Source organism: Rissa tridactyla, chromosome 4 (assembly GCF_028500815.1).
Source record: "Rissa tridactyla isolate bRisTri1 chromosome 4, bRisTri1.patW.cur.20221130, whole genome shotgun sequence".
Lineage (NCBI taxonomy): Eukaryota > Metazoa > Chordata > Aves > Charadriiformes > Laridae > Rissa > Rissa tridactyla.
In genome coordinates this window covers 54,485,967-54,500,864 of record NC_071469.1, presented here as the reverse complement: position 1 = coordinate 54,500,864, position 14,898 = coordinate 54,485,967, and the positions used below count along the sequence as shown (strand labels likewise).

The following is a 14,898-nucleotide window of genomic DNA, read 5'->3' as shown; positions in this document are numbered from 1 at the left end:
CTTTGAACGAGAGCTAATTAATTTTATGACGTTGCATTAAAAGGTTATCTATCCCTATAAGCCTTTTATAAAGTAGGTCATCTCAAAAAATAAAACCGCCAAATCCAAAACAAACCAAACAAGAACCAAAAAGTACAAAACCAAAAGCCCAAAATCACATCCAAAGGCACCACTCCTTAGAGGTGACTCAGTAAATGACAAGCAGGGGAACAAATTAGAGGTTATGAGGTGATTTAAAATAGCTTCCGGTTGTTCATACCTTTTTACGTGTAGAGACAGGGTACAGAAGTGCTTCAGGGTTCTTTCCAGAGTAGGAATATGCAAAATGACCTCATCTCCATGGGAAAAGGCAAAACTTTGGAGAAAGCCAAGCCTGCGTCTGCAGGATGGAGAGAGTTCTGAGTAGCTCCACTCGGGGGTTGTAGGGTACCCAGCTGAAATTACATTTATATAAGGAAGAGCCAGATAAAGGCGGGAGCATTAGTGCTTTCAGCTGTCTGCTGAGTGAGTGAAGGAGAGAAATCCCCAGGGAACATCTAGTGTCATGATGGAAGGGATAAGGTAAAAACTATGTGGAACTTGGCTTTACTGAATTAAGAAATGAAAGTTTACACTATGGGAGTTCTTGCAACTTCAGATATTTGATGCTTTTCAGTTGCTTCTTGTTTCTTTTCAGCTGTAAAGCTGGGGTTTTTTTTAGCAGAAATCTAAAAATAAGAGAGTAGGAAATTCTTGTGTGCCCAAGTGTGTTGCAGGTGTTCCCCCGATGGCAGGAGGAAGTGTTGCCCACACACTTTCAGGCAGCCTGGCTGCTGTCGTGGAAGAGTGTACCAGGAACCCCGAGTCGCTTTGCAAGAACGGGGAAAATAACTCTTTCAAAGCCCTGTTTGAATATATACATTATATCTGCTAAGTTTTACACATCTCTGCTTTTAGAATTGTTCTCTGCCCTAGAAATCCAGGCTGCTTCTCAGGCACTTAGCATCATCAATTCATAGTTTTAGCACTTTTCTTCACCCCTTAAAAGTACTCATTTTCTTCTGAAATAATCAGAAGAGGCTTTTGGTCTTTTGGATTTTCATATCTAGAATGCAGAGGGGAAAAAAGCTTTCCAGATTCTTCACAGATGGCATCACTTCACAGCCAAAAGTCTCCAGCCATACTAAGTAGGCCTCAAAAAGTAATTACCAGATGAAAGATCGGCTGCTAGCACATGTTTTTATTTTCCACATTACTGACACCCAGGTGGCTCTTGTACCCCATTAACGTCAAGTGCCCTGGGCCTCCTGCAGACCCTTGTAGCTCTGAGGATGCAAAGCTGAAATGTGGGAGTGGGGTTTTGTTCTGTCCGTTTTCCTCCTGCAAGAGTGATTTCTGGAGCTTCACCATCCTGAATGCTACCTGTGGCCATGTTACCCCTTCCCCGATGAGCTGAAATGAAGGAGAGAGGCCATCTGAAGGTGTCACTGCAGCCACAGCCCCATCTGAGATACAGCAGGTTCTTATCCGTGCTCCTCAAAATGCATTAATTTGCTATTGAATTTCCAGTTAGTATCCAGAGACCCGTTTCCTTTGCAGTCACTCGGGGAACAGCCCCGCAGAAGGAAAAAAAACACCAACCTTCACCTGCACTGATCGACGAATTTGTTTTAAGGCCTCCGAATAGCAGCGCACAGGCTTAGTGCCTGCATGGCAGGCTGTTTATTTTGGGATGGTAAGAGAAGTATTTCAGGATTGTGCAAGGTCAGTCTTATGCCAGAGTGTCTTGCGGTGCATTGGGCAAGTGGAGACGCCCTCACTCTTCCTGCAGGCACGCGGCTGCCCAGGCTGCCATTCCTAGAATGCCGGGGAGCGGGAATAACTTCTGCAAAATACATAAAACTGCCAGGTTCCCAGTAAATCGTCATCACCGGGCAGAACAGGGCAAAGTTGAGGCCGTGTTACTTACAAAAACCTTCCCTGAGCAGAATAGTGGTGTTTATCTGTGAGCGCTGGGAAGAGTGCCATCCGCACCAGACATCTCTTCCTGTCCTCCTCCTCCTCATTATTGTTAGAAACAGGAGTTCAAGGCCCTGTTCCCAGCCGTTCTGTGCCAAATCCGCTGTGTGTTTCCACCCGACATCCTGCTCCTCACGGCAGCTCGCCACCCTTCCCTTGAGAGGGCCCGGCGGGCAGCAGGCACGATCCGCCTCCATAGGGCACTGTATGCTGACTATTTCTAATGCAAATAATCTAAATAATGCAAATTTACATGGACACAGTTTTATTGGGAGCGCGTGTACCTGTCCTCCCATCCCTACTAGCCATAAAGCAGAAGGCAGTTCACCTAGAGTTGGAGATAATGCGCTTTTTTAGAGATTTCAGTAAGTAGTAGTATTTCAGCTCTGTCTAAAGCAAGTTGTGTCCTCTCTCATGAGGACGGCGTACGGTCGGTGCTGAGGCGCTGTGCCCAGCTCGGGGCAGGAGGCTGGAGGCCTGTTGTGCCTGTGCTCAGCCTCTGCCCCCGGGGAGCAGGGATGGAGGAGCAACAGAAGGACAGGAACCTGAAGCTGAAGCCCTGACAGAGCAGCATTTCATGCCAAGAGCTCAGGCAGTTCTGAATCGGAGGCTGCTTCCTTCCCAGGGACACGATACCTGGAAAGAGATGGGAGACAACAGAAATAGTCCAATTCTGTAATCCCATGCACAGCGGGCAGAGCTGGCCAGTGTCCCCCAGTAGCAACATCTATCCAAGGGGGGCTCTGGTGGGACAGGCAGGGCCTTTGCACCAGCTGGGCAGGAGGAAAACAAATTGAAAGGCTGGAACAGGGCCCCAGTGAGGCTGTGGAGTCTCCAAGACTGAAAGGAGGAGGCCCCGAGCAACCCCAGGAGACAGCCCTGCTTTGAGAGGGCTTAGACCAGCCACCTCCAGGGTTCCCTGCCAGCCTCAGTCACTCCACAAGCCTGTGGAAAAAAAGCCAGTCTTGTGCCGGGTTTCAAAGTACAGGTGGTGACTGATACATGATGATGCCCAAAAGCTCTTGAATTCTTCCAGGAAAACTGCCTTTGATTTCAATGGCTTTTATTTCAGGTTATGTGTGACCTGCCAGTGTAATTATGTCAGTGAATTATTGACAGATCCCATCACTGGGTGCAAAGCGGCATTAAACCAGCTCTGTGCACAAAGCACCCGCTCGCGCTTTTGTTTTTTCTTTGCAGAAGTTGCCAGGTTCAGCAGGTCTCCCTCTTCCTCTCTCTCACTCTGGGATCCTTTCCTTGTGAGTACATGAGTGATTGTTGCACAACATTTCTCAGCAAAGGAGTGTTTGAGGAGGCCTGGACGTGATTGCACAACCCTATTTGGTCAAAGTCTCCTGAAACACTCTTGTCTGGTGATGGGTCATGTGAGGGCCAGAGCATGAGTCACAGCGTGACCATCTTGACTAACCAGGAGAGGCCACAGATCACCAGACTGGACGGCTTCCTCCTCGCCTGGGCTGCAGCATGAGGAAACCCCATGGCAAAATGGATAAAATCCCACAGAGCATTTAAAACCACCCGTTTCATTCCCACATTTGATTTTTTTTTTTCTCACCACATGAAACGTCAGATACTAACCCAAAGTGTCACAGGACCCCGGGCTCCAGATGGAGGGACAGGCTGCACCTCTGCAGCAGCCTCCACGCTGGGGACTCAGAGCTGTGCCAGGGTCACCAAAACAGCAGCACGTTTGTTCCAGACAGGCTGTTCCTGCATCACCCTGGGCTGCATGACCCATAGGGCTGGAGCCCCTCTGCTGTGAGGACAGGCTGAGAGGGTTGGGGGTGTTCAGCCTGGAGAAGAGAAGGCTCCGGGGAGACCTTAGAGCCCCTTCCAGTCCCTAAAGGGGGCTTATAAGAAAGTTGGGGAGGGCCTCTCTACCAGGGAGGGTAGTGATTCTGTGAGGGGTAACAGTTTTAAACCAAAAGAGGGGAGATTTGGATTAGATATTAGGACATGGGGGTGGTGAGCCCCTGGCCCAGGTTGCCCAGAGAAGCTGTGGCTGCCCCATCCCTGGAGGTGTTCAAGGCCAGGCTGGATGGGGCTTTGAGCAACCTGGTCTGGTGGGAGGTGTCCCTGCCCAGGGCAGGGGGTGGCACTGGATGATCTTTAAGGTCCCTTCCAACCCAAACCATTCTATGATTCTATGACCCCAGCGTAGGCAGAGCCTGGGTCCCACCACAGAGCTGTGAGTCCAGAGAGGCGGCAGCCATCTCCATCCTGGGTCCTCCAGGACCCCCTCATTTTTGTCATCTCCCACCTCGTGTTCCCTGACAAGGGACAGCTGTGTTCAGGTCCTGGAGGAGCCCCTGTGCCCCAGGGATGTATGCTAAGCAACGTGACCAAAAAGGCCGGGTGCCCCAGGGCCTTTGAGCAAGCCCTGCTCTGCACCAAGCCCCAGCAGAGGGATTTCCTTCTGGGTGGTTGCCACCAGGCACGGGAACTCGCATTACTCTCAATAATCTCTGAGTTTGGGAGAGCTATGGCAACCTTTGCAAATCAAATCAGAGCTTTGCAGTTTTTACGCCAGAGGAAAATGTCGCACGTGCAATTTGAGAGCCTTTGTAAAAGCTGACAGAAGTTCAGCTGGCACTCAACGCATTTTGGAAACTGGGACCTGCAGGTCTGATTTTGGGACTAGGCTTTGGCAAATTTTAGTCTGAGGCCATTTGGACTGCAGTGATTTAGCGCTGTCACGGTTTCCATGTGCTCCACTGACCAACTGTACAAGCCGCAGTTCCCCTTGCCCCCAGGTCCAGCTGCTGACTCAGATGAACCAGGACACTGTGAGGGGCCGGAGCGCTCCACTTCCATCTGTTGCTTGTCCCTGGCCGGTGCAAAGTCCGGTTGCTCTCCGGATGTATCCAGAAGATCAGTACTAGCTTCCTTCCTTGCGTGTTTCTACTTTAGTCTTATCCTCATCAGATTACTGTAGGCTCATTAACTGTAAGTGTTACAGTATAAAGATAACCTGATCAGCCCAAGGACTTTGGCAGACATATACATCTTTGCTCCTAGGGCTTAAAATAACTTGCAGGAGCCACGGCAGAACTAAGCTGCTGGTGAGACCTCCCCCACCACAACTCTGGGTCTGGTGCTGGGGACCCACTGTCCCACCGTACATGGACCCCGTGCAGTGTGATACCTGTGCGCAGGTCGTGGGAGGTGAGGTGGGTACATGGCTCAGACTCCTACCAAGAAGGGTGAGGAGGCCAGTGGGAGGTGGGGCAGAGATCTAGTCTGGGCCCTGGTTTGGGTGGAGAAGGGAGGCAAGAAGCAGGTGAGGGACTTCTTTGGGACGAGTGGGTGCAAAATGGAGGATTTGGAGAGCGTGTGTCTTGGGGGTGGGTTTGAGAAGAAAGGAAGGTTCGTAACTGATGCTGCCCAGAGGTTGGATCCTCCTGCTGCCACAGCCCCAGGAGTGACAGCCGAGACTGTCCTCGGTATGGCCAACATGGAGCAGATCGGCCCTCAGGACATAAGGACATCAGTGGTGAGACCTACAGTGGAAACAGGACAACCTGCCCCTGTGCTGTGTGTCAGGGATTTGCTGGCAGTGCTTCCACCAGACAGGGATGGTGGTGGGCTGAGGAGCCGGGCAGGGTGAGGACATGCTGCCTCACAGCCGGAGTGCCCAGGGGACCCTGTACCCAGCTCCCCGGTGAGGGCCTGTGCTGAGCCATCAATGCTTGACATCCAGGGCAGGGCAGCAGAAGAGTGAGAGCTGATGTCCCTGTGGCAGCCTGCAGGATGGACGCGAGGAAGCTGCTGTTGGGGAAGCGAGGCCAGCAGCTCCCAGAGGGCCATGGGGGCTCCCTGGGTGCCTGTCCCACTGCTACAGCGGAGATCACCGGGGGCAGCCCCAGTCCCAGGCATCAGGCACCTCCCTGGGGATGGGGACAGGCAGATCGGTGCTGGAAACCTGTACCTCAGGTTTGGTCGTGGCATCCTGAGTGCCACCCTGAGAGCAGCCCCTGCTCCCAGCAGGAGCGCGCTGCTCTGCAGGAGGCTAACGGCAGTGCGAGGGAGGGTCCTGCTCTGGCATCCCGCGGGTGAGCTGCCCGGGGGCAAGGCGGAGGTGCTGACAGCTGCATGTGAGCAGAAATAACCATGAGTTTTGGACTCAGCTCGGTGCCGGTGTCACACACTGCAAGCTCTGCACATGATGTCCTCGAAACCAAGAGTGCTGTTATTCACTGTTCCTCATTCTTGGTTGTTTTCCCTTCCTGAGGAGCCGTGCGTGCAGCCCAGGCTGGCGGAGGCACAGCACTGGTTTGCTTTCCATATGCAGGTTTGGCCAGTGCACGCTACAGCCGGGACACGTAGACGTGGACATTTCCAGCCCCAGCGACTGAGAGAGTGACCGGCTACACGCAATACCATTTTGCCTCTGGAGGTTCAGAAGTAAGGCAGGGACTTTGGGCAACTCGGCCCAACGTGTCGCAATTCTTTTTTGAATGTTAGTGGGAGGAAACAACAGCATCTTTGAGCAAAACCCATAGTAAACCACCCTTTCTTTCTAATCAGAGCTTTGCGAGGCCTGATCCCAAGTTTGTGCGGCTGCAGAGGAGGTTGCTTGCTTCCTGCACACAGACGATCCGGTCTCTCGTGTTCGTAGCGGGAATCTTGCCTGAATGAAGGCGCTCAGAAGACATGGATCTGTCTTGCAATTAAGGCTCACGGTACCGTTCTGAAAAATTGTTTTCAAATTTAATGAAAAAGCATTTTTGCGTTGGTTCAATCTGTTCCGTGGGAATTTAGGTTTGCAGGGAAATTTAAGTCTGCGCTGGCTGAATGACTGAAAGCACAGGTAGAAAGGAGAATTAGCAAGTTCTGTCTGCAGCAGCCTGAATTTATTAAAGTAATAACTTGTGGGACTTGTAGGTACAAAAACACTGGGGAAAATGGCATCCAGGTAAAAAGGGACAGGTATTTAATTCCAGCTCTTTTTGACTTTCAAATTTTAATCTGGTTTGCTACACTGGGCAAATCATTAAATTCTTTACAAACGCTTATTTTAAAATAATTGCACCATATCACACATGGAAATAAATATACAATTAACCAGACACTATCATACAACCAATGTGATTAAAACTGCTGTACATGTAAAACTGATGGTGAAGGCTTTCAATCTTCAAGAAAAATACATTGATGAAAATGCTACCTGATTTCAGTGTCAAGTAGACGGCAGGAAAGGTATTCTTAGTGAATGCACAGGATCATCTGGCATGGTCTGGAATTACGTGGATTTCAAAGGCAGTGACATGTTGTAGACAGTGAGACAGAGATGGAGTTCTGCGACGGGTGGCAGCCCTACGCCACTGAGTCCATCAGACGAGATGTAGTTTACTCAAACCGGGTGAACAGATGCTGTAAGGCATAAACGCACTCTTACCTTCAAACAGACTGAGGTGTGTGCAGACCTTTCACAGGCCTCGTGCACAGAGGTGATCCGCACCTGCCATCATTTACTATGGAGTAAATGTCCGCTTTTCCGCAAGATCTCTGGATTTTTCTCCACTGTCCGTTCACATTCTGCGATGTTGGCTGGTTGCCAGCGGGAGGTTCTGACGTTCGATACTTCAAGTTTTCCAGAGGATGAATGTTCTCCTGAATGCTCCTTTTATTCCTGCAAATGAACTCTGCTGAGAAATGCCCTGAATTCAGACAGCATCTACAACTAGCACTTCTGCCTTATGTCAAAGGCCACGCTCCAGAGACCTTCTGAGGTCTGCAGATACCAGAATATCTCACGAGATAAATTATCCAGCTCTTCCAGGATGACAGCAAACACAACAGAAGAGCATCAAGTCCCTTAGAGAAAGTCTGACTCTTTGACAATTGGGACTGGTGGTGTTCTATGGTCTATTGGTTTATAAATAAAATGAAAATCTTTCTTGGTTTCACTCTTCAGCAGGGAGGCCTTGATGTGGTGAGGAAGGGCAGCTTTGTCCAGCTGCAGCCACTGGTCATCAACATAAACAAAGAGTCCATAGTCCTTGGGATGGGAGACTTCAAACTTTTCAGCACACTGCTGGCTCAGCTGCTCAGCCGTGGTGTCGTTCCGGGAAGCAAGTGTCCTTGACTGAGCACCGATTTCCAGAAAAGAGACAGAGATGAAATCCTGAAGAGAAACGTGGGGATAGATCTTGCAGTTAACACAGTGACTTAGGACCGAAGGAGGTAGAATTCAGCCCCAAACCTCTAGCTGCCTAGAGCTCCTAAACGCTACCAAATGTCCTCCAATCATTCTCCAATGCCCAAGTTATTCCCTCCTTTCTCCCCACTGATGAACAAGCTCTGAATCAGCACATACTTAAACACTTAACCAAATAATTAGCCCTGTAAAGACATGTAAGTGAAAGCTTATTTCTGATTTGGTGAATATCCTAAGTGAGCAGTTCTGCAACAGTTCCTTCGCCCACCTTTCTACAGCTCCTGAAGAAACAGGAAGCAAAGAAGTAACAGACCAGAATAACAAGCCAAAAACCCCAGAGACCTGGCCTGAAAAAACCCTGCTTCACAGAAATGGGAAAGGGCTGGCAGTGCAGTGACCCTTGTAACTCCACCATCACCCAAACAGCACCCTGAGAGCGTGTCCTCCAAACTTCTTTCCATCAGTAAGGAAATATAAGAACTTGTTACGCTAAGGAGGCTGATTTACTTGTACCCTGTTCCAGGCAGTAACGGCTGTTGGGACAACTTTCCTCTTGCCAAACTCATGACGAACAGAATCTAGAGAGCTCTTGGTCACAGTGGAACCTGCGTGTTTAATTTTTAATCTGTGAAGCTCAAAAAAATTCCCCACCATTTTGGTCAGAAAATACTCAGGTTCTCCAGCAGAAGTGAGATTTGCTGAATATGTGGACTGTCAAACTGCGTTTATGGAGGGTCCCTGCAGATGATTAAGGCAGCCAGGGGGATGTGCAGGGGCACGCTGAACACATCAGCAGGCTGTTTACCTCTGCCAGGATGGGCTCGCATGTCCCTGATACTACCCCTCATTCAAAGGAATGGAAAGCAGCTCTTACGCTGCTGGAGGTGGTGGGAATCTTCTGGGGAAATGTGGCATTTGCTCGCTCAGCTATTATGCTCCATGGTAGGTACTTGCTATGAGCTACTGCCAGGGCAGCACGTGGGGCTGGATGGGTATTTGATGTATCCCATCCACCATTCGCAAGTTCTGAGATCATCAGGCACTGTTTTGACTGCAATATGAGAAATATATTCAACTCCATGCTTTCAAGGGGCTATATGGACTCTGTCCCCTCCCTGGCTTTCCCCTCAGCATTCACAATTTTCAGTTTTGCAATGCGAAGGCTTTACAGAACGTGAGACGTGGCCTTTGCTGCCTCCCTGTGGGTGACAATTTGATCACAGGACATGGAGCTGGCAGGGCATTCTGCCTGCCTGGTGCTGCATCCAGCCTCACCATGGCTGGAGGCCAGAGCACCCATCCCTCCTGGCACCCTCTCCCAGTGGTGCATGGGGAGTTCTTTGCCGGGCCATACACAGCATGGGCTTCAAAGCTAACCAGATGTTGTTGGGTCTTCCCTGCTGCCGGACAGGAGAAGCCAGGCTCTGGAAGATGCTTGTCTGACTGGCCGTTGGGATGTCTCAGGTCTTCCTACAGCTTTATGCACCTAGGAACTGCCCCTGCATCGCCTGCTCACATCTCCTCAGCTTAGCCCAGGACTTCCCCAGGCCCAAAGAACATGTTGAAGAGGGACTCCCTGCCTCCCTGCTGCAGCGCTCCACATGTGAAGGCTCCTAGCACACCACCTTTGAGAATGAACAACAAAATCACTCTGCAGTCATATTTAAAATTATACCATTATGAGGGTACTTCAAGACTTCAAAATACATTTTGTAAGTAATACATACTTCAAATGAGGTGGGTTTTGTTAAGATTTGGAAATCTTGTGCTCTTGTTTTTAATGGTGATTTGGTTTAATTTTGTTTTAAAATAATTATCATATTAAAAATTAGTAAGTATGGAGAGAGCACGTTCATCTTCCAGGCTTTTTCCCCAGAAAGCAATGACAGCTACCTGCACTGATGAGCGGGAAGCCCGGGCCTTGTTCAGTGTCCTCCGTCGCTCCCAGCGGTGAATGGAGTCTTGCACCTCCACACTCAGCTGCCGTGTGACGGTGATTTTGTCGTAGTTCTTGATATGCTCCAGGGCCCCATAGGTGGTGGTTAAATAATAGGAACCTGTGAAAGGAGAAGGCCTTGTATCAACATCACGCCAGCATGGGCCATTCATTTCTACGTCTGTGCAGTGGCAGCCGTCTAACACTCACACTGTCTGAGCCCCGCTACTGGTGTTAACCCAAGAGAAACGAGACCTAATGACCACACTGTCCTCCTCCTGCTTCACAATGTGGTCACTGCCCGGACTGCTGAGGCTGTAGATGCCCTCAGAGGAAACACAGACTGAAGGGAAACTACTACAAAAGCTGCTTTCACAAACAAACCCAAACCAACGCCTTTGAGCACACATGGCTTATTCTTTGGGGCATGGCCACCTTTTTGTTGTCTTTAACAGGGCCAATGCAACAGGTCTGTAATTTGGGCTCCTGCGCAGTTCCCATAATGCCAGGAAATAGTAACGATCCTAGTGTACTCTGTAGGAAAGGTACATGGCCTGGATTCAGCCCCTCCAACTCTGGCTACATTGCTGAAACGTTTAGAGGCCGAGTCCCCATTGAAGGATGTCTCAGACCTGCACGGACAGGTTATCCTCCACTGCCTCCATCTCTTGAGTAGACAGGGAGCCCAGTTGTTTGGCCGAGAGTAATTCCTGGACTTGGATAAATCTTGGTAAAGCAGAGAAACAGGGGATAAAGCAGTAAAAGCCCACAGCCAGTACTTTTCCCTCAGAAACTCCCTGGCTGCTGCAGCGGTGGCTGCGTCAGGTAATAAATAACCAACTGCAGCAGCCAGGGAAGCAGCTGGACTGTGATAAGAACAGGCTTCACCGACAGAGATGAAGATAAGCCCTGATAAGAGGACAGAGTTGAGTATGAGGAAGCTGCTGCTTGGGTTGTGGGGCAGCCCCGTGCCAGGGCATGGCCCCAGTGCCAGGTTGATTAAAAGTGCTCATTTTCCCATCTGCCTCCTGGGGTCGGCTCTGCTGAGGAGTGAGAGGCTGGGACCACGGTCTCCTCTGAAGAGAGGGAAGGAGTCAGCCCCCAGAGCTGCCCCAGCAGCAGCGGGGATGGGTCCCCTGGGCCTCCGGGCAGGAGCATGCCTGGCCTGAAGTGGGGCGAGGGACCAGACCTCGTCCCCATGGGTCCACCACCCCGGCCTTTGCGTGATCCCCTCACCCGGGGTGCTGGGAAGACAGGCAGAAATAAAAATTGCCCATCAGCTGGGTGGAGCTCCCTGTTTTTAATAAGTTTTATAATAACTGCAGTTGCCTCTAGATGGCACTTCCACATCACCCAAACCTCGCACCGGCCCATAGCCCTTCCTGAGGCTCTGATGAGCTCCACAGTCATTGTGGCTGGTTGCGTGCATGGTGGCTAAGACAGCATTTTATTTAAGAGCAGTATTTTTAGAGCACTATTAAAGTTTGGTGTAGTAGAGGACAGACCAAGACAAGACATTGCCGTTTGACTTTCCGTACTTGGGTGGTTCTGATGAGGAATGTCCCATAACTATGGAGGTCTGCATACACCAAAACCGCTCTCTCTTTCTTTACTGCTTCCCACAAAATGCTGCTAAGAACAGGCTAACAAGCCTGCAAGTGCCACTTTTCCCCTGTTAAATATAGTTACTACCTCCCTCATCTGTCATTCATTATTTCTCCTGCTCTGGCAGACTCAGGGGTGCCCATGATGGGACCCACAACCTGGTGTATCCCTTTCCTCAGAATCGAGGGAGGAAGATCTCCCAGTCCCCCATGACAGGAATTGATTCAATCTTTTTTAAGAATTAATTTTTCTTCCACTTTCTAGTATCTTCATTTCCACACAGTCATTGCCCATCATCTGTCCTTGCCTTTGCCCCAGTAATCAACATCAATGTTATAAAATTCAAAGTAAATTTTCAATTTGGAGGCCAGATTTAAATGATTTTGTATATTGACCTGACTGAATTTTACAGTTTTCTCACTTCTGCTTTCCTTTTTTTCCCTTTTATTTCTGTGCGTGAATCACCTTTTGCCATTTAACTTTGAAAGGCCTAACTCAAATTGACTTTTGCCAGCTCCCATGTTAGCCCTGTGCTTCATGATCTCAGAGCTATCTTCACTGAGATGTTCTTTTTCCCCATCCCCTCTATCTGCAGTTATTCCCAGTCTCCTTTCTGAAGTGGTTATTCAGCCAGTTTCATCTGGAACTCCCTCACAGAATTTTGACTGGAGTACACCTTTCACACAGTCTTGGCATCGTTGACTCAAGAGAACTTCCAGCCAGCTTTGCCTTCAATAGCCTGAACTCCCCAACCCCACTGACTTCAGTAACCAGCCTGATAGTGTGCCCTGTTGAAATGACAAGCCTGTGGGCAGTTTAGTCACCAAAACCAGCTTAGTTATGTCAGCAAAACGTTCTGCTTAGGATAACATTTTTTTCTGCTAACAGATCTTTTCAGCAGGAAAATTAGCTTGTGCAGAAACTAATACGATCATGTTGCTACCGCTCATTCTGTTAGTACTTACTTTTGCCCACCTCTGCACTGCGCTGAGATGACATGCTCTTAGTTACAGACTTACACCACCATTTAATATAAGTAAAATTAGTCTGCTGTTGTTCATCCAGGACTCCCTTCTAGAACCTCAGTACTTACCAAAAAAAAGTCTAAACTAAACCCTATTTTATTGGTTTAGTAACTACTCGGTGAAAAATTATCTGTGTTCCTAATTCAGGAGTGCGCAACCCCTTCGCTGTTCCCAAGCTATATTTAAGAAACTAAAGGCCCACAGTTCCCTGAGGTATTTATTTTTCTAATAGCAGAAGTCTTTATTCACTTCCAAACCCAATATTCCTCTCTAACCCAACTTTCTTTTTTCTGCTTTGCTATGATACTCAGCCAGAGAACATTCTCAAAGGGGCCACTCAAATTTAAGAGTAGAGTGACCATCAGAATGATGTATGGCCCCAGGCATACAATGAAGTTTCAGAAATGTGGTCTTTTCTCATTGGAATAAATAAAAGTCTCTTCACAATGGATTGCAGCAGCAGTTTAATTTTAGGCAAAGACCTTTTAACTTTTCAGCCTTTGGGCCAAGGAGCACTAGATGTCTCTGTTTAGGTTACTAATCCAGCAACTCAGTTCTCGTTGATGCTGGGCCCTTTCCTTTCTACCTGGTGTCTAAGGGCACTGCACTGCTAAAAACAGTTAAAGTGTTTTAGAGCCTCAGGTTTGAAAAGCTTGGCCAAAGCTTATCCACAAAGCCTACACAGAGCCTTGCTGCCCCACTGTCACAAACACTGAAGTGAGGTAAATAATGATTTCTAAAGTGAATATCCCATGAGCAAACACTGTACTCTACCTTCACCTAGCTGCAGAGCAGGGTCCATGAGCTCCATCATATACTCCACATTCAGAAGGACTTCAGTCAAGTTGCTGCGGGCCAACACATACATGAGCACGGGGAGGAAGTCATCTGCACCGTACGGCTTCCCTGAGCAAAGAGAAACAGAGAGTGGTCCAAATAAACTTGCCATAAAGACACATTCCCCCATAACAGTCACAGCTTCTCACCCAGCACGTCCTTTGCAGACTTTAGCTTACCTTACCTGAAGAGTTATAGCTCAAAAGCACCAGCAAAGAAAAAATGCTGAAAAAGGGAAAGGTAGTTCACTTAAAAAGTAAATAAACTTGCTTCAAGCCCAAAATATGAGATGAAGATTTTTTAGTGAGCACCATTTCTGCCATTCTTTATTAACTGGAGAAAGAGAAGCTCAAAATTCATGGATCACAGACAAGTGACAATCCCTGAAGAGTGCAGAGGCTGCCAGCTTGGCCCTCTGATTTGACACTGCCATCAAGACTGCAGTTCAGGTCTGTGGTATTAGCAGCAAAATTGTCTACATGTGTTAGGGGTATTTGTTCTCTTAGGTTTGCTCTATGTGGGACTAAAAAGCAGAAAACAGAATTTGAGACAGTGGTTTTTAGGACTAAGGACTTCCGTGTTCATGTTCCTTCAGAAGGCGAAACATTGCACTACATGTTCCTAATTAAAACAGTCTCCCAAGAGCTAGGATCTAAGAGGAAGCATCTTTCCAGCCATGGTATCTAGCTAAGAAAACAAAAACTCTTTCACATTGGGCTTAGACCCAGTGGTGTGCAGCAGGTGTTACAGAACAGATCCTCATGGGCTCAAGATTTCCTGTGTTTAAAACATTCATATCAACAAAGCCAACAAAGTAATCTTATATGTAAGAGTTCTTTGGGATCGCTGAGGACAAAAAAACATACATGTTAGCAGTTATCATTATAAATAATTACTACTTAAAATAGAATCAAAACTCAAGCTTTGCTGCATAAACCTCAAAGAACACAAGCATAACTTTGCTTATTTGAAAGATGGTTTCGCTTTCCACCAATGTGTCATAAATTCATCACGGACAACCCATAATAACAAGTTGCTTAATAGGCCTATCTTCCCAACACTCAGAGTTGACCACACCTCTGAATGAAAGCCCACATTGCCTTCATTATGAATGTCCTCCCTCAGACCATGGGCAGTTTTCTTCACCTGAGCACTTGGATGTGTTGGCTTCGTGGGCCATGTGTGTCTCACTTGAGAACCATTTGCCTGACCTCAAAGAATACAAGCTAACCTTGATGTAGCTTCAGTGAAATTATGCCCTAGCCATTTTTGGCCCATAGTCCACATACCCTTCCATGGTAGGGAATAAATTCCTG

The 14,898-nt window shown here is 48.4% G+C and overlaps 1 protein-coding gene across 1 annotated transcript in view; it reads right to left on the bottom strand.

Annotated features, from left to right (window-relative positions):
* Positions 1–5,618: 5,618 nt before the first annotated feature.
* The window catches only part of LOC128908257 (ras and Rab interactor 3-like), a 172,559-nt gene continuing 163,279 nt past the window's right edge, over positions 5,619–14,898 (bottom strand). Inside the window, exons 24-26 of the mRNA XM_054198071.1 lie at positions 13,520–13,651; positions 10,073–10,236; positions 5,619–8,146 (exon numbers count right to left, since the gene is read on the bottom strand). Of these exons, the coding sequence (XP_054054046.1) occupies positions 7,838–8,146; positions 10,073–10,236; positions 13,520–13,651 (605 nt within the window). The 3' untranslated portion in view covers positions 5,619–7,837. The remainder of the gene's footprint in view (positions 8,147–10,072; positions 10,237–13,519; positions 13,652–14,898) is intronic.